General features: G+C 35.9%; 1 protein-coding gene across 1 annotated transcript in view; it reads right to left on the bottom strand.

The window, feature by feature from the left end:
• cdh18a (cadherin 18, type 2a) overlaps positions 1-23,148 on the bottom strand; it is a 60,899-nt gene that overhangs the window by 18,899 nt on the left and 18,852 nt on the right. The window contains exons 3-7 of the mRNA XM_073848076.1: positions 16,539-16,833; positions 10,907-11,026; positions 951-1,118; positions 461-648; positions 58-311 (exon numbers count right to left, since the gene is read on the bottom strand). Coding sequence (XP_073704177.1) covers positions 58-311; positions 461-648; positions 951-1,118; positions 10,907-11,026; positions 16,539-16,833 — 1,025 coding nt within the window. The remainder of the gene's footprint in view (positions 1-57; positions 312-460; positions 649-950; positions 1,119-10,906; positions 11,027-16,538; positions 16,834-23,148) is intronic.

Genomic DNA, 23,148 nt, shown 5'->3' on the forward strand with positions numbered 1-23,148 from the left:
CATTTAGAATATACCTCAAAGCTGCATATACAAGTATTATTCTCTTTGAAAACTCACCTGACTTTGCTTCTTGTGCTGTCTGGGTCTTGAGCAGTTACCATGCCAACCTCTGTCCCAGCCGGAGCATTTTCATACACATCCATGATATAGTAGTCCATAGTAAACACCGGAGCTTCATCAACATCCCCAATGATGAGCTTAAGCGTGGTGGTGTCTTTGAAAGGGCCCAGGTAAGAAAAACGAGGATCCAGATGAGTGTTGACACCTTCAATGTTCAAAGAGTATGCCTTCTTCTTCTCGTAGTCCAGAGGCTAGAAAAGGACATCAGTAATAAGATCAAGAGAGAAGTAGAAAAGACATCTTAGCCAGCCTGGGAAAAGACAGGGCATGGCTGAATGAGCAGACATGAATTTACATGGCTGTTGAGCCCATTGGTTTTATGTGAACGTCTAGTTCAGACCTTTCTGAGGGAGATGATTCCTTCTCTCTTGTCACTGTCTGTAGAGATGGAAAACATGGCAGCTCCTTCTTCATTGGTAATTCTGTATGACATCTCAGCGTTGACGCCAAGGTCTTCATCGTTCGCTTTGATTTTACCAACTGCTTTCCCAACCTGAGCAGATTCTGGCACATACAGCTGATAGTTTTCTGAAGTGGAGGGAAAATACAAACACAACAGATGCGATTTTAATAAACTTCTCAAATCTTTTGATGCGAATATTAAAAAGTGTGGCATGCGCTCAGCTAATTTGCAGGGTTTATTTGGGATAAACCTGAGCAAGCTCAATAAAACTTGTTTACTTTCACAGAATAAAGCTTAAATGAATTCAGCCATTTGGGATAAATTCACAGTACATTCAAAGGGATTTAAGGATTAGATGGTTTCTGTAGAAGGGGTGTGCCTAATATCCAGATTTTTTTCCATGGTGAAAAAGAGCAGAGATACATACTTTGCGGGAATCGTGGTGGATTGTCGTTGACGTCGGTCAGTGTGATGTTGACTGTTGTAGATCCGGACAGACCCCCGACAGAGCCGGCCATGTCTTTGGCTTGAATGATGACGGAGTACACCTCTCTAGTTTCTCTGTCCATGTTCGGCAAAGCTGTCCTGATGACACCTATGACCCAGAGGGCAGAAAGAATAAATATAGCTCCCGCTGACCTACATATCCCATTATTGGACATTCAAAATGGTATTTCTATTTCCTACAAATTATGCTGTTAGAGGTGACATCGGATGAAAGATTCACGTTTGCATATAAATGTGTCTTAGCAGTGTGCTGACACAACCACCTACAGTGATAAAAATCCACTCCTTTTTTTTTATCCCCAAAAAACCTAAACAGTCTCAATTATCAAGCCGCTTCGATTTTCTGAGCAGTATGATGTTATATCAAGGCCCGCCCACGGCCACTGATGGACTGTACTGTATTAGCATATTTCAGCTCTCAATCAGTTGTCCACCATTTTCTCCACGCTCACACAGCTGTAGCAACAACAATGCCTCGTAAGTAATGCAGGTGTTTTGTAGTTGGATGTAAAGTTAACATAAGAGTCCTAAATTTTGTCCCAACATCAGAGCCATTGAGAACGCAATTAGTTTTGATTTTGATTGTAATGTGCCAATGAATACACAAAAATGGAAGAGGGGGTGGGGTGAGCAGAATTCATTTGCATTTAAAGATAACACCAAAACAGGTCGCCGTGAACAGAGCTGTTTCTGACAAGGTAAAAAGAGTTTTGTTTTACACGACCACTGAGGAATTTTAAACAGTATTTTTAAACAGTTAAACAGTAAGTATGTTACAGACATGTCATGAAGGCCCTCAAGAATGGGCAAATGATGTTCTGTTTAAAATACAAATATTAAAACGGCCCACATTCCTATACCAAACAAAGGTTAGGGAGGTCTTGAGCCTGCCAAATAAAGTGAAAACAAAAAGGTTGTGGAACTGCAAAAGCCTGATAAACATAAATATTTATTCTTTTATATTAAATTAACTTTTTGGAAATAAATTATTACTTTTATTAAGCAATGATTCATTAAATTGATCGAAATGACAGTAAAGACATTTATAATGCTAAAAAAAAGTTAGCCTTGGTAAGCATAAATTACATAATTAACAAAACAAACAAACAAACAAATAAATAAAATCATACCGATCCCATGTTACATATGTCACAGGATGTACCACATATGTGACCATAATAAGGGTCATAAGGGTCAGTTTTCAATAAGCTTTCCATAATGGTTTGTTAGGATAGGACAATATTTGGCCGAGATACAATTTGAAATTCTATTTGAAAATCTGGAATCTGTGGGTGCAAGAAAAATCTAAATATAATTGTCTTCCAAGTTATCCAAAAGTTCTAAGCAATGCATATTATATTTACAGGACATTTACAAAATATATTCATGGAACATGATCTTTACTTAATATCCTAATGATTTTGGCATAAATCATCATGGGGCAGTCGTGGAGTGTTTTAACCCAAAGGTTGTGGGTTCGAATCTCAGGTCCAGATTGTTCGAGTCTCAGATTGTAGGTGATGGGAGTGAACAGCCAGTGCTCTCTCCACCCTCAACAACTAAGGTGAAACCCTTAAGCAAGGCACGGAACACCCAACTGCTCCCTGGGCGCCACAGCAATATGGCTAACCCTAACCTGGTGTGTGTTAACTACGGTGTTTGTGCACTTGGATGAGTTAACACATCAATCGGCCATATTGGCAGCACTGAATGTAAACAATGCCACTGAACCAAACAAAACTCGCAAATTTTGTTAAAATTTTGCTAAAAATTATTGTCATGTTTTGGGCTGCACTAATCAGTTGGACCAGGAAAAACATTTGGAGTACTATACACTGCCAAAATTTATAACAAATCAAGGACAAGAGTGCAAAAACTGTCTGAGGAACAAAAGTTGTTTGTGGTAGGCCAAACTAAACCAGGATTTTGAGGGCAAGAATCTTGACAACAATCGTGTTTGTTCTTATCATTTTTTTATTGCTGTCAGTTTAAGTGCCTGTGATGCTGTGTTGCCAGATATTTCTATGAAAACAAAAAATTAAAACATAAATAAATAAATAAATAAATAAATAAATAAATAAACCAAAATTAGTTCTAATATTTTGTGAATAAGATAAGATAAAGACATTGCTAACAGTGAACTGCAACTTCCCAATTTATTAACTTTCTAAAGTGGCAAATTAAGTAGTAAAGACTCTCTCAAGCTTTGTTCACTCCGCCAGAATCTTGCAGTGATCATTTTCACACCACGGACGCTAAACATTCTTGCAAACTGTCCAGACTGAATTATACATGCACACACTCATGTGAGGAGTTTTAAACAGCACATTAGTCATTCAGAGAACAAATTTTATTTTTGAATATAAAAAATTCACAGAGGTCCGGACCTCATCGCTGGCTGCTTTGCGACTGCAAATTCTTCATTTACATTTATCCATGGAAAATAAGACACTGGAGCTGTGAAGCCATAAAAGCTAAATATAAGTAGTCCACACAACTGGTGCACTATATTTCAAGTATTGTGAAGGCATATTACACTTTATCTCTGTGTGAGGATCAGACTGATATGAAGACATTATTCACAGAAATCTTGCTTTATAGCTATGGTCAACCATTCATTTTCACTGTATGGAAAAGAATAGCTTGGAATTTCAGTCTAAGATCTGTTTTTGTTTCCACAGAAAATAGAACGTTAAACCCATTTTTTAAACACACTCATGAGTAAATAATGCATTTATGGTTGATCCATCACTTAAAATCAAACCGCTGACCATTTAATGGCATTTCTAGCAATAAGAGCCCCGTTCACAGAAAAGGTGCGTGTCCAGAATATCATGTGTACACTGGAGATCTTTGACCCCTGGTTATTGAGGCGCTGAGCTCACCGCAAGTGGTTATCCTCTGCTTTGCCCTGCTATGACCTAGTGCAAGTTCTTTTCGAGCTTGACAACACACCAGCAGGCGAGTACTGACCCGTCACCTCTATGTACTATTCCTATGCGGTTTAAGCCCTTAGCATGAACCTTCCTTTCCAGATGTGTGCACACACACTTGCACAAAGCTCGCTGGTGATCATCTCCTGCATACTCCACAGCTCTAAAGCAAAGGCTGCCATCTGCTTCAACCGTTCCCTCAGGAGATAGAGGATAAGACAGGGATGAAGGAAAGGCAGGAAAGCATAACAGCTTGCGTTTGCCATGTGAACTTGTATTTGTGCCCCTTTACGCCATGAGATCCCATGGTAATGTTTACTGAGAAATGAGCACCAACTGACATGATACACCCAGGCCCCAGTGCACCAACAAGGCTTACAAAGGGCTGTTTAAAAATGCTGGAAATCAACAGCACTATTTAAAAAAAAAAATCATAAGATCTATCAGTACATAGCAGTAGAAACATTTTATTTACTTGTTAGTGAATATATAGGACACTTCTTGACAGTTTCATCAAAAAACTATATGAAATGCCTTGATATTTTCACACTCAAGGGTATCCATCATCCAGAAATCAAAGAAAATGTGCGTTTTAAAGCCAGGCTATTAACGTAGGACATATCCTGTAGTTTTCTATTGATGTTTTAAAATGATGTAACCCGATGATGTGCTGATATATAGCTGAGGTTCGTTTCATATGGTATGATATTTTTTGTCTGAGAAGACCTAAAAATGTATACAGAAATGTAATATTATATAGAAAGGAAGATGAGTAGAAACAGTAAATATCTAGCATCTCTGTAACAACACATGCTTCTTTCATGCTTTTATCTGACATACAACTAGAAAAAAAAACACTATACGAGAAGGATATATATATATATATATATATATATATATATATATATATATATATATATATATATTTCTGTCTGATTGTTTTAAAGAGATAGTGCACCCAAAAATGAAAATTCTGTCATTAGTTACTCACCCTCATGTCGTTCCAAACCCGTAAGGCCCCGATCACACAGAACGCGTCCTTGCGTTCTGAAAACGTAAACTGTCATATTAGCAGAAACCCTAAAAAATACAGCTCCAGGTTACCCACAACAGACACCAAAGGTTTCTCCTTTCTTGCAGTCTCCGGACTTTTAAGCAACGGTAAACTTTCGTCACCACAACAGAAGGCCCGCCTCTCCATTCATTAGATTGGACAATGGAAAAAAACGCGAATGATGTTGGGCGTTTTTCCGTTCAGAGTTGATCAGCAGGCGGCGAAAACGCGAGGCGCCCGGGGCGCATAAGCAGCGCGCAGAACGCTCACTGCCAACAGAAAACAATTCAAAAAAGGCGCCGCTCACTGCAAAAACACGTTCGGTGTGATCGTGGCCTAAGACCTTCGTTCATCTTCGGAACACAAATTAAGATATTTTTGATGAAATCCGAGAGCTTTCTGACCCTGACAGAAACTGACACAATCAAGGCCCAGAAAGGTAGTAAGGACATTTTAAAAATAGTCCATTTGACATGAGTGTTTTAACCGTAATGTTATGAAGCTAAAATAATAAACTTTTTTGTGCACAAAGAAAACATAAAATGACTTTATTCAACAATTTATTCTCTTCAATGCACCATGGTGCATGAGAACATGGTAGTTGCTTTGCAAAAATACCTTAATTTGTGCTCAGAAGATGAACGAAGGTCTTAGGGGTTTAGAACGACATGAGGATGAGTACTTAATGACAGAATTTTCATTTTTGGGTGAACTTTGGCATTAATACAAATTCACACACACAACACAACACATACGTAAGTTGAAAATGTTAAGGGGCACAGAGGACCTGTGAGGGAATGACTAGCAGAAAATTTCAATTTCATGTTATGTGTGAAAGTGTAAGACGGACAGTTTAAGTATTCGAACATTCAATGTTCTCTTTTTTAAATGGACACGACCAGTGCGAGTGAGAAAAAAATATGCAAACAGATACCTCAATCCGCCAGAACAAATAAACACACGCCAGTGTTCAGCCCCAGAGAATGTCATAGAGATTGCACCCAGCCCATTGAGAGCAGACACCACCTGCCAGGACAGGGGATTTCAGCAGACAACACAACAAAAAAAGCAAAATGTTCATGTTAAACAGGCTCTTAGTATTCAGCTAGTAGCCACAAAGCAGAGACAGAAAGTAAATAAAGCAAACAGGACCAGACACCGATGCAGAACTGGGTAAGCCCTGTTCTTTGTACTGAGAGCTTGATTTCCTATGGAACAACAGACAGTCAACCTTATAGTGAAAGTGCGAAACATCACGTGGGTCAAGCATCACCCGCCGGTAAATGGAGCGAACTAACTAGTACACAAAGGTGCAGTAGAGGTAATTCTCAGCTAAGAGGATTAGACACCATGCAAGTTATTGTACTTTGCATAGAGGTGGATAGATGGAAACAGTAGCTTGGGGCAGTTTGTAAATTCAACAGGAAGAAAAACTGATAAAGCATATTCTACTATACTACACTAAACCACTGTGTACAAAAACAGGCTAGACTAGAATAAGAAGAAGATTGGAGGAAAAATATATTTCAATGCTTTCTCAATTATATCGTTGGGTAATTATAGCGTATATAAATCGTGGGCATCAGGGAGACGCTATTAATAGGGCACTGAAATTGCTTTTAAATGTAAAATTTGCTTTTACTTTCAGACTCAAGATTACACATACTCTGTCTCTCTACGGAGCGGCAGTACTTACCACACATTTTAGATTATATGTTTGTCAGAGGGGCTCAGGATCTGCAAATCATTTGCCATCGTCCAATCAGACATCTCTTCTTACTTTGTTTATGTAGTAAGTGAAATTTTATGTACAGTAATGTAACAGGCTACCACTAGCAAACGGCTAACCATGCCCCTTTAGTGGCTTTGAAAACAAGTTACACTTAGGGTTGGTACTTCTGCAGTGATGTTGGCCGATTTTGAAGTTAGAGGGAAAAATGAGATGGGAGTTTTTCAACATACTCTTATTGCATTGAACCGGAGTGCACAGAGTATGTATGCCCATCGCAGAGCTAGACAAGAACTCAAGCTAAACTGTGTCAGAACAAATTCATCTTGATAATTACAAATTAATTAGAGGCAAACCAAAATTTATTCAGACACCTTCAAAATTTCTCACATTATCACAGTTTATTCGCTATAGTTTAGAAAGTGGTAATAAAATATGACAAGAACTCATGAGTTAAACATAGTCACAACAAATTCATCTTGATAATGTCACATAACTCCAATAGAAAGGTATGTAACAAAACATGGTCAGCTCAAAGAGTCCCACATTTGTATCAATTTAACTGGTAGCCCAGTATTGTTACTTTATTTTGCTATCCTCACTTACATAAATGAACTATAGTGTCCTGCACCCACTAGTTAAAAAATGTGGTGTCTGAATAATTTTTGGTAGCGATTGTATTTTCTTCATAGGTTGAGGATCTTTGGTGATAACCAGAAGGTGTTGCGGTAACACTTTACAATACGTGTGCACAAATGTGCATTAATTTATGTTTAATTAATGCACAGATAATCACGAGTTAATGTATAATTAACGAAGAACTAAACAATTTATTAATGATTACTACATCAGCAACTAATGAACATTCTGTATGATTCATAGATTAAGTAATCAATAAATTGTTATTAGTTAAATGTGTCATAATGTATTCATTCCCTAATAACCCCTTTTATTAACTAATAGTGTAAAGTAATGTATTAATTACCAAAATGGGTTCAAGTCATGTATTTCAACTTGCAGTTGTCTACTTTAAGTAATCATTAGCTATAACTATATTGTTCTGTGCCTCAATAAGTAAAGTCATAACATAATGACATCTTTGCAAATCATTAGCTAATGATTAATTAAAACAGACAACTGGAAGTTGAAGTACATAGCTTTGACCACTGTGGTAACTAACACGTGAATTTACACTATTAGTTAATAAAATAAGTTATTAGGGAATTAATACATTATGGCACAATTAACTAATAACAATTTATTGATTACTTAATCTATGAATCATACAGAATGTTCATTAGTTGCTGATGTAGTAATCATTAATAAATTGTTTATTTCTTCATTAATTATACATTAACTTGTGATTATCTATGCATTAATTAAGCATGAATTAATGCTTATTTGTGCACACGTATTGTAAAGTGTTACCGGTGTTGCTTCTCTTTTATCACACTGTAATCGAGAACATTTTCCGATATGGTATTTCAGCCTGGTTTGGAAATCTTAGTGTACACTTAAAAGCCCAAATTACATGGTTAATACAGAGAGACATGAAAATAATAGGAGTTAAGCAGCATCCCATACTTCAGGCTCTTTTTGAAGAAACTGTTATTAGACAGGCTCAAAAAATTGTCTCAGATTCCACTCATGTCCTCTACTCTGAGTACCAACTTCTTCCTTCGGGAAGGCGCTTTAGAGTTCCTCAGTGTAGACTTAACCGTTTCTCTTGTCTCTTGTCAGCTGGTACTTATTTCACAGTATACATTTCCATGGGATCCCATGTGCAAGTTCACATGGCAAACTTCCAGTCTTTCCTTCAAGCCTATCTTATTCCCTATCTCCTAAACAAATGGTTGGAGAAGGTGTAAATAAGGTGTAAATATAATGTAACCTATTAAAAAAAAAATTTTTTTTTTTTTTTAGTAAAACATTAATAAAAATATATATATAGATATTTAAAAAAAAAAGATTACATTTTCCAATGTTCAATAATAAATATTGATGTTATATAAATTAGGATAGCTTTTTTTTCTTTTCCTTCTCTTTTTAATTTATCTTTCCTATGCATTGTTAGTCGTACTCTCAATAATGGCGGAAGACGGTAACTTGGGGGAGAAGAATTGTTAAATAAAGTCTGTAATTTTTTTTTCTTGCTGACAAAAAGTATTCTCGTAGCTTCATAAAATTATGGTTGAACCACCGATGACTATTTCGTTGATGTTCTTGGTACCCTTCTGAGCCTTAAGCGTGGTAGGTTAAGTAATTAATGACAGAATTTTCATTTTTGGTTGAACGATCCCTTTAAGTTTAATACTGTGACACTGAAATAACGTCTCTCAATAAATTACATTAAATTTTCAGCTTGTAGCTTGGCAAACTACACTTTCAAGAGTGGTATTCCCAACACCACCTGCTGTATATCTACGGATAAACTCAAAATGTGAAAAGTTTTATAGCTGTGATGCTCAAAGCAGAAAAGATAAGCCTCCATCAACAGTCTATCTCTCTCCTAGAGCAAAAGAGGCTCTCTAGACTTGGAGTATTGGATTATTTGAGGGCGATTCAAGCACGCACACACACTACTCTCAGTGCTGCTAAGGGTATAGGCACTTTCTGCCAAAATGAGAAAGCAATACTGATATGCAAGAGTGCAATGTTAAACCAGCGCCCTATGATAATAACCCCTGATGTGAACATTATCATATGACCTCTTAATCCCATCAAAACCTTCATGATAGCCACAAACAGGGGATTAGAGAGTTGAAAGAGTGACCACGGAGGGATTACAGTCCATCCAATCTCATAGTTTTAGCGCTGAAGACACCAATAAAAGACAAACCGCCATCAGAGATCTGCCGCTTCAGTGGAGGACAGCAACAATCCCACGGGTCCCAGCGGGAGGGAGACTGAATGAGCAATTACACATAATAAATAAATGCACAGTGGAGTACCCATGAAGCAATTCTGCCTAAATTGGCGCAGTTTCGTGGCGAATATCTGAAGGATGAAAGTATGTATTGGTGCTAAGCAGAGTCTCCTGGGTCAGCAAACAGCAAATGCTGTTGCTGACAAGGCGCTTGCCGAAAAACCACGCACACACTAACAGCTGGAACAGATGCTACTCACCATTTTACCTCGTACACTGCTGATGTAGACGTTCGTGCATCTACACACCACCCTGGCACACTCAAACGCATATAAGCCAAGCAAATTTATCCTGCACCAAATAGGCTCTATCATGGGATAAACACTCTGCAGGTTGGCACTTTCAAACTGGGACAAACACCCTCCAGGCACATTAAACTTGACATAAACAAACACCACCACTGTGGAAATTGAACCAAATGGCTACTAAGCACAGAATGAAAAAACGAGGGAGGAAGGGAGACATTAAATTAGGATATACACTGTAGGCGAGCGGTACATCATAGCAAGTAGGCCACGGTTCGGCCGTTTTCAAGCCGCCACAGAACAGTGTAGTCTGGGTCGTACGGTCCCTTGCTCTCGATGTTTCAATCATGTGTTGATAATATTATGAAAATCATTTGTTTATCCACCCAGGCTTTGTGTGAGTAATTGAGTGTACCATGTAAGTCTCCAAAGAAAACCATCCATATTCATCGCCCTCAACGTAGGTTTATTGATTTATTTCTGAGATACAATTGAGAGTGATATTTCCCACATTTCCTGCATGATTTATTGGAATTTCAATGTAGATGCCTGAGTCCGAGTTCCATTCGAACGAGCATACAAATCTAAATATATTCTTTTAATGCTTGACTGAAGTCTCTGCGACAAAAGACGCATTTGGGAGGGGTTTTTCCCTCAGTCTCGGTGGAAAACAACATGTGTGAAACAACATCACTTCAAAGGTGGAAACATTTATGAAAGCCCCTCAACAATATGAGAACCCATCAATTATTATGCACATAGTGTAGCGCAATAAATTGGGAGTTCCTTTGTGAGCCTGAAAGCTGTTTTACAGGGAAAATGTATCTGTGTTTCCTACAGCCTATTATTGTGGAATGACTCACCCACTGGTGACTTCGCACAAGCTCACAGGAACAATCAGAAAATATTCAAGTGCAGCCTTCTACAGTCGAAGGCGTCTCAAAATGTCCATAAAACACGTTATTTGTAGAAGGGAGGTTTTTGCGTACCGGTTTTGGGGTCGACGGTGAAGAAAGGCTGCCCTTGGAGAATGCTGTAGACGATCTTGGCGCTGTTTCCGTAGGTGGGATCATCGGCGTCTGTGGCAGTGATCTGGAATACCGACATTCCTGCGTGGACATAAAAAATATGTCCGAGTTAAACTGCTAAAATTATTCACATGCTCAGATTTGCATTCGTTCTCATTAATGCATGCCACAAGCATGCTCTGACGGAGGCAGCATGCTAATTCAAGTGATTCATCTCATGCCTCCTTGACCTGTACCAGGTTGAATTCACCTGTCATGAGCCTCTCTCCTCCAAGCCTTAAAGCGTCTAATGCTATTACAAAGTGTGTGGGGCTTGGATGGCGGTGATAACGCTGCTCTAGCCTGAGACGCATTCGCAGTTTAAGAAAGAGCACAAACAAAATAGATTGAAAGCACCAGGCTCTAGAATAGCCTCTCTTGAAAGGCCAGAGGCCCTCAACCAGCTTATATGGCTCTATCTGTGTTGCTAGTGATTAATTCATCACAGCTTGGTAAAGTGGAGTCAGAGAGCTCGCCAGCTCACTGCTGGTGTTTGTTCTGAACCCGAAGCAGAATGTCTTACTTGGAAAGGCAAAAATAATGACTTGAGGATAACAAATTCTATCAAAAAGCTAATTATTTGAGATAGAACAAAGTAATATTTCTAATGAATATATCTAGAAATATAATGCAATAGCATGTCTGTGAAGCGAATATAATTAAAGTGAGAAATGTATGATTGGAAATGTGCACGATGTGATTTGAAGCTTAATCATATGCTTGCATTTATTATTTATAGCATATATCCAAAAACATCAATGGAATTAATATTGTAGATCATACATATTTTCTTATTTTTTTAAAAATGTATCACAGCCTCTACAAAAATATGTGCTTAATAAATTAGTAAACGACACTAAAGACTGGAGCAATGGCTGCTGAAAATGTTATTTTTGCCACGGAAAAAAAAAATAAAAATTAAACTAGAAAACAGATATTTTACAATTTTTTTTTTTTTACAATATTACAGTTTTTACTGTATTTGATATATTTTTGATTATATTAAAACTGAAAAAAGAGGTAAATGATACTAATTATATAATGATATTTCACAATATTACAGTTTTTTTTAATCAAATAAAAAGCCATTAAAAATAAATAATAAAATTAAATAAAATAATAAATTAAAAATGTTTAAAATTTTAAAAATAAAATTCTTACTGACCAAAACATTTGAATGGCATGTATACAATAAGTATTATTAATATTGAATTTATTGTAAAAAATAAAATGAAATAAAATAAAATAAATAGGTAAATAAATAATATTTTAATTAAACCAGCCATATTTGCTATATGCAAACTAGGGCTGCTCTTGACTAAAGATTTTTCCGGTCGACTAATAAGCGTTAATTTTAACCATTAGCATAAATATATGTCAAAATATTTCACAATATTACAGTTTTTACTGTATTTTTGATCAAATAAATGAAGCCATTAAAAAAAAAAAAACATTTGCCACCACAGGAAAAAAAAAAAAATTAAAATATATTCAATATTTCACAATATTACAGTTTTTACAGTTTTTCTGGTCGACTAGTAGTTGTTTATTTTAAGCATTAGTCGACTATTAGTTGCACATTTATTAATAAACCATATAAATCATAATAAAGAGCCTTTAATTGCCTACATAACCTAAGCGCTCAAGCGCACACAAAAAAGCTTGCCACAGTGCACCGGCAGATATAATAATTATGAATGTGTCAGGGAAAAACAGCAAGTAGATTGCATTAACATTTTAATAATTAATTGATAAACTAGGGCTTTCTTTGTTTTTCGGTGTAAGAGATAAAGCCGGTGACACTGACTCATCATCTCCACAGTAGTGATGCGCCTTTATGCATGTTTCATACAGATTACATAATCGGAGAATATTTGTTTTCCACTTTAAAAGTAGACATTTCACTTTCTATAGATATATTTTTCAAGATGCAAGTAGACGGGGTTTCAAAGAGAGACGCTCAAGTTCACAGAGACCAAGACAGCAGAAAGCACATCCTGTTTGCTTGAATTATTTTACAAAAGCGCAACGTTTCGTTGTTATTCTGAGTGCACACATATAAACGTAGAGCCTTTACAGATTGACAGAGTATTTTAAGAGCAAGTGACCGCACCAGAGCCTCCATCTGTCATGAAGTGAGTGTGCCACTATTCAGATTCCACACTCCACAAATACATTCAAATAGTGCACATTTTTTTAGGTTAACATAAGATTGAGCTGCCATGTAAAGTTGCTACTACATACATCTTTGAGGTTGACAAATGATAGGTGAGCATATGGATGTCCTGCCCGATGTACTGTATTACTTCGTCACTTCCTGCAGATTTTTTTTTCTGCAACTAAGTGAGCAGCCTCTTCTCATCGACTACCAGTTAGTTGACTATTAGGGGGCAGCCCTAATGGAAACTATAATTTATTTTATATCTGAATACTACTGTAGCTCTATCCGAATGCCGTACACATGGGCGTAAATTTCATTTAACAGTAGGGGGGAACAATAAATATAACCTTTCTGGTAACACTTTATTTTAAGGGTCCAGAATTATGCATTAGTTAAGCATTAATTAACAGTTAATTTGTTCACAGTTAAGCATTAGTTGAGCACAAATACACTAGTAATTAATGATTAATTTAACATTTCAAGGTTCCCAAATGATGTATTAGTTAAGTATTAATAAACTAGTAAATCACGATTAACTTGTTCACAATTATGCATCAGATAAGCATGAACACATACATAAATAATGATTAACTGAAAATATAGTAAGGGCATATTAGCCATTATTTACAAATTATTAAACGTTTAAAAACACATAAATAAGCAAAAATAAATAACAAAAATAAGCTAGTAAAAAATAAATAATTAAATGTACAGTAAATACATGTTAGCCATTATTTACAAATTAATAAGCCATTATTATTTTAATATTTTTGTACTGATGTAAATATATTTCTGTGATTTACCATCTATTAAATTAACCGAATAATAAACTAGTAATTATGTTTAATTACTGCTGGTTTGCAATTATATATGGCTAAAATAGTGTAATAAGAACTATTTGAAGCATCAGGTTCTACAGTTCTAATGTTAAAAGTTATATCCACATTAATTATGGCAATTATTGAGTGATATTCAAGTTTATTCACCAGAATGAGCCAATAATTATGGCTAAACTGCCATTAATATAGTACTAATAAAACATATTTGACCCCCTATTCTGAAGTGAAAGTTATATCCACATTAATTATGGCAATTATTGAGTGATATTCAAGTTTATTTACCAGAATAAGCCAATAATTAAGGCTAACCTGCCATTAATACAGTACTAATAAAGCCGATTTGACCCCCTATTCTGAAGTGAAAGTTATATCCACAATTATTATGGCACTTATTGAGTGATATTCAAGTTTATTTACCAGAATAAGCCAATAATTCAGTCTGATCTCATTGTTTATACATGGGTAGATTTAGATTTTTTCTAGCCCCCTTAACGTACCCCCAAAACGAAACCGATTTTATAGCAATTGCAATTTTATAATTTTATTAATAAGCGATTTTGATTTTTAGCCCTCTTAACCTACCCCCAAACTTTGTAAATAATGGCTAATAAGCCCTTACTATATTTTCAGTTAATCATTATTTATGTATGTGTTCATGCTTATCTGATGCATAATTGTGATTTACTAGTTTATTAATACTTAACTAATACATCATTTGGGAACCTTAAAATGTTAAATTAGTCATTAATTACTAGTGTGTTTGTGCTTAACTAATGCTTAACTGTGAACAAATGAACAGTTAATTAATGCTTAACTAATGCATTATTCTGGACCCTTAAAATAAAGTGTTACCAAATTTCTCATGAGCAATTTTTGAAGGGGACACAAAATAATACAGTCAAATTGTACGTATAAAGATACACAACAATAAAAACAAGGAATTACAAAAAAGGTTTAAAATTGTATTTAAAGCGAGGTCAGTTCGGACGTAACACAGTGCTCATTTGGTAAATGCACAGCTAATTGAAACTCCTCAAACTCGCGACGAGCGGGTGTCGAACCCGGGTCGACGGCACGGTAGGCGGACGCACTAACAAGGAGGCTAAAGGGTGCACCCATTAACATTGCTCACTAGTTTATCTCTTGAGGTGCACAGCACCTAATAGCTGGCCTCTGTTAAACAATATTCTAATTGTGGTCGTTAATGTTAAGTTAACATTATGCCAAGTGGTCACAAATAAAACAATGCATGGGAAACGGCTTTGGCGTCTTAGTTGCAGTGCATTATGCAACAAGCTATGGTAAACAAGCTAATGTTAACTAGATAAGTAATATTTTAATCACTAATATAGCAGATTCATGGAAAATTACATCGGTAATCAGCATTTTATGAATGAGTCTGCATCAACTACATTAAAGAGAATAGCTTTATTTAAATTTAATAAAATACCCTACTTACTGGAGTTCAACATTAATTGAGCCGCAGCCACACACCTGACTCGTGTGTGTAGAGCAGGCAGTGGGCCAAACCACTGTGAGGAAGGGTGTTTTTTTTTTTTACTTACACGAGTATTTTAGGCATACATACATATATCATGTATTTTTCACAATAGACAGTGCCATATTTTTTTTTTTATAATTTTTTTTTTTTTTTTTTTGGGGGGGGGGGGGGGGTATGTCCCCTCCGTCCCCTCCGTCCCCCCCAGGATTTACGCCCATGGCCGTACATGCCGACTACTTTTAAAGTCTTTAAAAACATGTTTTTAAAATCTCATTGAGAACATGAGAGCAAATAAAATGTGATGAAGGAGAGCAATTCAAGGCCAAAAGTGAGAAATAAACCCTGCCCTTACCCTAGTTGTGCCCGGAGGGGAACATTGTGACGACAGGTTGTGAGGAATGATAATTTCACAGCTCTTTGGCTTGAGTCCAGCCAATTGATTCGGATAGGAAGGAAGAACTCTGCGGACAATTAGCACTTTCCTGACAGTCCATTTACTGCAGGGTTGATGTGCACTGCCATTGATGCAGACTGCAAGCTCTGCATGTGGATTTCTCATGTATTAGGGTGGATTGCACAGATCTATAAAACATTGACGTTTCAAATTGAGATACGAGTGTAAAAAGAGGTAAACACAGCTGGTTTTTGTTTATCGAATGCTGCATTCGTTTGGAAGCACTTCAAAATATTTGCACCCCAAGTGTGAGTGAATATACTTTTGAGGTTTTTATGTGAGACACTGGTTCGATTTTGACATTACTCCTGAAATCACTTTTTTTCTACAACAGACGATAACACAGCATCCTCTTGAGAGGCTTTATATAAGAAACAATAGCTTTAATAAATCCCACTATAAATCCACCACAACCAACCAGCAGCATGAGATGAGCAGGAGTCCAGGTCAGAAAGGCACAGATCTGCAATTGGACCCTGCGGTCTAAAACTGATGAGCCAGCTAATAAAACCTATGCTCTACTGACAAAACGTTCTTCTGTTCCCCAAGCTCAGCCCTAGAAATCCTCAAGAGCCTGGAGGTCCTGACTGTTGGCTCACCGATGTCTGCCATCTCAGGCACGGAGGCTGAAAAGGGGCCATCTGGGAATTTGGGGGCGTTGTCGTTCACATCCTGGACCTTGATGATGAACTCAGACTCAGGTTCCACGGCTCTGTTGGAGAAGCGGTCGACGGCCCGGGCGTGGAGGACATAATGGCTCTTCTTTTCTCTGTCCAGGCTTTTCTTTGCATGAATATCGCCTGTTAACTCGTTGATTGTGAATATGGTACCGGCGCCTTCTCCGGAGAGTAGATATTGGACGGAGCCATCACCTTTGTCTGAGTTTGAGTGTAACTGAAAGTGACAAAGAAAAGAGAGTTTTATTTTTGTAGCACTGCTATTTTGCCTTTAACCAAATGTAAATGCTCTGAGGTGTTAAAACCACATAATCACTTATTCTGACACATCATGCTATGCTGAAATGCAGATTATTTCTGCAGTATTTAGGAAAGAGAGACACAGTGGGATTCAGATGCTTGAGACCACATTAGAGAGTTGTGCATAATTCAGAATTGAAAAACGGTCTCCTTTTTAAGTGAATAGATAGAATTTCGACTGAACTGCCATGAGAAGAAAAAGAATTTACTGAATTGCAGATCATAAGAAGTTTAACACAGATAATGCATTCAGGGAAATTAAAGGGATAGTTCACCCAAAAAAATCTAAATTAAGTCATTAATTACTCACCCTCATGTCATTCAAAACCTGTTTATTTTCGAACACAAAAAATAAAATATTTGAGGAAATCCGAGAGCTTTCTGACATGCACATTCATGGTACTGTTGTGAACGTGACACAGAAAAGAAGAAATTGTTAAGTAAAGTCATTATTTTTGCCTTGTGCTCAAAAAGTATTTTCCTAGCTTTATAAAATTGCAGTTGAACCACTGATGTCACATGGACTATTTTAAAGATGTCCTTACTACCTTTCTGAACCTTGAATGTGTCAGTTGCGTTGCTGTCTATGCAAGGTCAGAAAGCTCTTTGATTTCTTCAGAAATATCTTAATTTGTGTTCTGACGATAAACAAAGGTCTGGAACAACATGAAGGTGAATAACTAATGACAGAATTTTCATTTTGGGGTGTACTATCCCTTTAAGTATTTTTCCCCACTGATCAACAAAACATAACTATATAACTATATTTAAAATGTGATCAAATATATATATATATACTAATATACAAACTAAATATATATAAACTAAACACTTCTAAAAAATTTCTGGAGCTTACATTTCATTCTTCCATTTTCGATTTTTAATTGAACTTTGCTTCCAGTTTATACTTAGTTACATGAATTCATTGCAATGCATTGGAATTGTACTTCCTTACAATCAGATTTGAATCTAAAAACTCATTTCAAATTCTCTTTAAATTCAGAAACTTAATTCAAATTTAAAATGCATTCTCAATTCAATTCTAATAATCAAACAATCAATTTAGTGGCACTGAACATGTGACTGTACAAAAGACGGAAGAATTCTCAAATCATGCTGTGGATCATCAAATTTGACATAAATTTCGGCAGAAGCTCATGGAATTTTCATGTGGGTTGTGAGTGTGACATGGCAGTTTTACTGTCCCACAAGATAAAAATTAATTTAAAATAACATTGTCGTAAATCTTTAAACATTTATTTTTTTCTACATGGACCTGTTTTTATAAAAGATGCATGTAAAAATTGTCCTATAGTGCGACTGTCTTAAGCACGCACTTTTATAAATTAAAAAGTTTTAGCAAATGGAAATATTTTTTTAATCCATATATTTTTTAAAGCGTAGGGACTTTTTTTTAAAAACATTTTGTCTCTGAAAACCATGTCCTCTCTGGTGTGACACCATATCCTGATTTTAAAATTTAAAACTTTAACCCTATTCATGATCATGTTACTGAAGCCTGAAAAGTTTTGTCCTTTGGTGTGACACCTCTAAATTATATTTTTTAATTAAAAACTGAATGTTAAACTACATAATTATGGAAAATTATGCAAATGCATCTTGCTAACTGCGAATGACAGGTTAGCTTAGAACAACAAGGTCATTATTTGACACAAAAGGCTGAAACGTCTTATTGTGTGACAGATAATGTCCATTGTGTGAAAACTGTAGCGTCATATCACAGGAGAAAGATGTCACACCAGAGGACAAGGTCTTTTTAATAATTACATTAATTAAACAATTTTCTAATGTTTTAGCAGAAAACTTGTACTATTATGAAAATAAGTACAAAATGTGATACTTTGTTTTTGAAACAGAAATAATTGAGGGAGAGAAATTAGTGGAAGAGAGAGGGCATGGAAATATTTTGAGAAAATGAACAGGGATCCACCAGAAGGGAGGAGATCCTAAGAGAACGATGCAGAAAGTAAATAAAATCAAAACTATGCCTTAAAAAGAGTAGCCATATATTTTTTTAAAAAATTCATCTTAATGAATATAGTTTGAATATCAATCATATTTAGCTGTGATGCACATGCAGCAGGGAAGCTAGAAGAGTTTCAGTAACATACTGATTTACTAAGAGACTAAATTGATTAAATTTATTTTGTTTTACTTAAAAAACATGTTGATATTGTTTGTATCAAAATTCAACTTTTGTCCAACAATAAATAGAATACCTGTCCTTTAGATATTCCACATATTTGTTTTTATCTCAAAATATCTTAAAAAATAAAACAGTTGAGTATTGCAACATGGAGAAATAACTGACACTCATTTTAAAAAGGCACAATATTCAGCAGTTTTGAAGGGATGACAGCAAAGTTTGTCTTGTTGTCAAATTCTGGCTTGATATTGTCCAAGTCATGGGAAAATTATGTTAATTATAATGTCATATTAAGTAAATAAAACTATATGAAAATAAGTGTCTAACAATGAAGATAAATAAAGATATTTTTCTTAATTTTTACTATGTCACACTATAGGAAAACTTCATGGTTCAGTTAAGTAAAAATGTACAAAAAAAAACATGAATTAATTGTTAAAGTTAGTGACCCTTTTATATTTTTTCACTGCCTATTTGTCAACTACCCATGTACTTTTTTTTATTCTAATTGTTATGATAACAACATTTCCAATAAAAAGAGGATAAAACTGCAAAATAGAAACATTTTCCCTAGTACTCTCAGACTTCTGGTCCCCATCATAAATACAGCAACTTCACAGCCTAGTTTTAAATGTCAGGCTTTGCATTTGTAAATCATCTAACTTTAAGAAAACAAGAAATCAAACGACATAGACCTAGACCTAGAAATAAATGATCAAAGTCAGAAGACAAAAGACATTAAAAAACACTCCTGTCATAACCTTTATGGAGATAAGTGACATTTCGTACAGTTCAAGCTTTAGCATCTTTTATGACAAATCTATCACAATAATGACTGTGGTGTGTCTCAGCTCCAGTCACAGAATGCTCTTGATTTGTAATTAGCTTGCTCTTTAAATAGAACTCACATTACATGAACCAAACGAGCACAAGGATACCCCACGAGCTCTGAGGAAATACTTTTCAGTGAAAATGAGTGTAGTTCACTCGCAATTTCCAGACTAAAAGAAGTCTAAATGTATACCCTTGCTGTTACTCCCTTTTTCTCCATTGGAGTATAAATTGTTTTAAGACCAATTTTTAAACTCATGGGTAAAAAAGCATGGTAGAAACTGCACTGACATTATGAGGCTAAAGCCTGTGGCTCCCAACCAGAACCAAATTGAGTTTCACGTGAAATACACATGCATCCCAGAGGTGAAAGGATACCTCCTAATAAACATGGCTTAATCCCAGCACATTCATATTAGTTATGCAATAAGAGATTCTGTAACAGAATATTGCTTTTACAGCCTCAAGGTAAGAATTTTCTCTGATGCCGAATATAAATATCCAAACAAGTATTTAGAATTTGCATAAGGAAATATGCAGTCTACAGCTATTATGCTGATCCTTCAAAGACCTCATTTTACTTATTTATTTATTTACGCACTCGCAAAATAAGTTACAGCCTGTGGTCTGTTGACTGCACCATATGTCTGACTACTACTTATCTTTACACCTCAACAATTCCAGCTATGTTTTGTTATAAAATTCTTTCACCAAAAAAAAATCACGTGGTGCAACCAACATGAAGAACAAAAACAGACAGGAAATGATCATAGAGAGGATCCCTGCACCCTTTTTATGTAATGGAAATATATTATTACTTGTTACATCACATGCCATTTTAGGGACATTAAATTGAAACTGAAAATGGGCATGTGTGCTTCAAACAAGATTTTTTTCTCTTTTCTTTAGCATGGACACTCTTGTATGTAATTGACCCATATGTTTACAGAGATGCATCATGAAGGATCACGTCTGTTCATGTCCGCTTTCAGTGTAAAATCAATATATGAAACCATCTGTGGCACATACTTCATTAGTAACACATATGCTATGCTCATGCAATTACAGCGAAACAAACCGCAAAACAATATGCATACAAAACAGAAGAAGGCTTCAACTAGGGATGTACAGGAAGCTGGATTAGACCATCACCTGAAACTGTGAAACACTGCTATTTTCATGCCACTTATCCAACAATAAATACTGCCATTTTAGTTGCTAATGATCACTAATGTGGCCTTGAAAAAAAAAAAATCTTCAATGAGTCTGATCCAAAAAAACAAACAAAAATGTGAGCAGCAGGAATTGGCAGAGCATGGCCCTTGGTGTGGAAAAAAAAAAAAAAAAAACATTACTTGGCATGTTGCTGGGTTGCTATTCAAGCAGCTTTCTTTTTCCTACTGTGTTCCCATAATTCTTGGCAGCTTGTGTAATCCCACCGCAGTGAGCAATTAGTCAGAATGACGTTCACCTTCCAAACCTTTTCCCCCTGGCTAAGAGGGACATTCACCTTCACAGATATATATGGCAGCTGGGCCTAAAACCACAATATTTCTGGGGCCATTCCTTTATCCACAAAACTTTGAGTATACGCCTGGTTATAGCTGCAATGCAGCAGGTCACATACAGTATAAATCCATTCCAAACACACGCTCTTATCCACAGCTAAACCTAAGACCCAAACCCAAACCTGCACCACTGTTTAAGGATGCTCATATCCGCCTCTTTCATCCTGCTGTGTATCCTCGTGTTCACCTGGTGCATCCAGCAGTAGGAAAGATTGAAGTGTGACCCTTTTCTTGAACTTGCCTCAGATATTTATGGAAGCACCATTCACTTCTCTGAATACATCAGGTTTACCTAAGAGACGGATAGAGTAAATTTTGTTTATCTATTACTATAGAACTCTTTAAAGCAATGATAAATGAAGCTAATATTTTTTTTTTAAGAAATGCTTTAATGTTGTTCATTGATTTGTTTGTTTATTTATTTTTAAAGATTATTTTGAAGACCTTACAAGACCTTCAAAAGTAAATTGACTATTCATTGCTTATTCCTGGTCTTATTGCTAATGATTAGTTCATGTTACTCTTAAGGAGGAGGAGGGAGCTTGATTTTGTAATATAAAATGACTTTTCTTTTTGCTGATGTCACTAAAGCCAAGCAGGCTATTGGTTAGTCAAGTAAAACAATAGTCAAATCACTGTTTAGCCATTACTTTATCATATTTTTTTCTTGATAAATAACTATGTCATTTGGAAATATTTTGCATTAACAAAGTAAAATAGGACAATGACATAATGTATTAAAGCATCTCCATGTTTTCTACAAAATAAAAATTAAGAAATCAAGGGTGTATGACCTCATTGGCAGTCAACGCAATGAAAAGGGATGGCTAGATCATTTTCATTATGACCAGCACAATCTACCAAGAGCAGTGAAAATTAACGCCTGCTTTAAAGAAGTTCAGAACAGAAATGTCTTTCTTTCTTCAGTTGATAGGAAATGAGTTTTTTTGAGGAAAACATTTCAGGATTATTCTCCATATAGTAGACTTCTATGGTGCATGCGAGTTTGAACTTCCAAAATGCAGTTTCAGTGCTGCTTCAAAGGGCTCTAAATGATCCCAGTTGAGGAAGAAGGGTCTTATCTAGCGAAACGATCAGTCGTTTTCAAAACAAATTGAAAATTTATACACTTTTGAACCTCAAATGCTCATCTTGTCTAGCTCTGCATGAAAATTGTTCTAAAACTGCATTTTAGAAGTTCAAACTCGCATGCACCATAGAAGTCCACTATATGGAGAGAAATCCTGAAATGTTTTCCTCAAAAAACATAATTTCTTATCAACTGAAGAAGAAGGACATGACAACAATGGGGTAAGTAAATTACTTCAAGACATGCTGTTTTTTTTTTTTTTTTTGGCTGTAAATAATGGCGCAAATACCAGTAATTTGATGAGCGCAAACGTTAGTAAATCATGTTGTGTGATTCATTTTAATACTCTCCTCCCAAAAATTTTGCATCTGAAGGGAAACTCCTACAAATGCGTATTCAATAAGGTCAGGCGCAAAAATAACTGAGTCCATGCCTTTTCAGTACTAATTCTTCACTGCACATCTCTGGTAAATCCTGACAGTACTATTTTAATGCCAAAAGACGTATTGCGCTGTCGCAGGCTGTTAGTAAATCTGGCCCAAAATTGCTTATTTCTCTGGATTTAAACATTCTTTG

Source organism: Garra rufa, chromosome 10 (genome assembly GCF_049309525.1).
Source record: "Garra rufa chromosome 10, GarRuf1.0, whole genome shotgun sequence".
Lineage (NCBI taxonomy): Eukaryota > Metazoa > Chordata > Actinopteri > Cypriniformes > Cyprinidae > Garra > Garra rufa.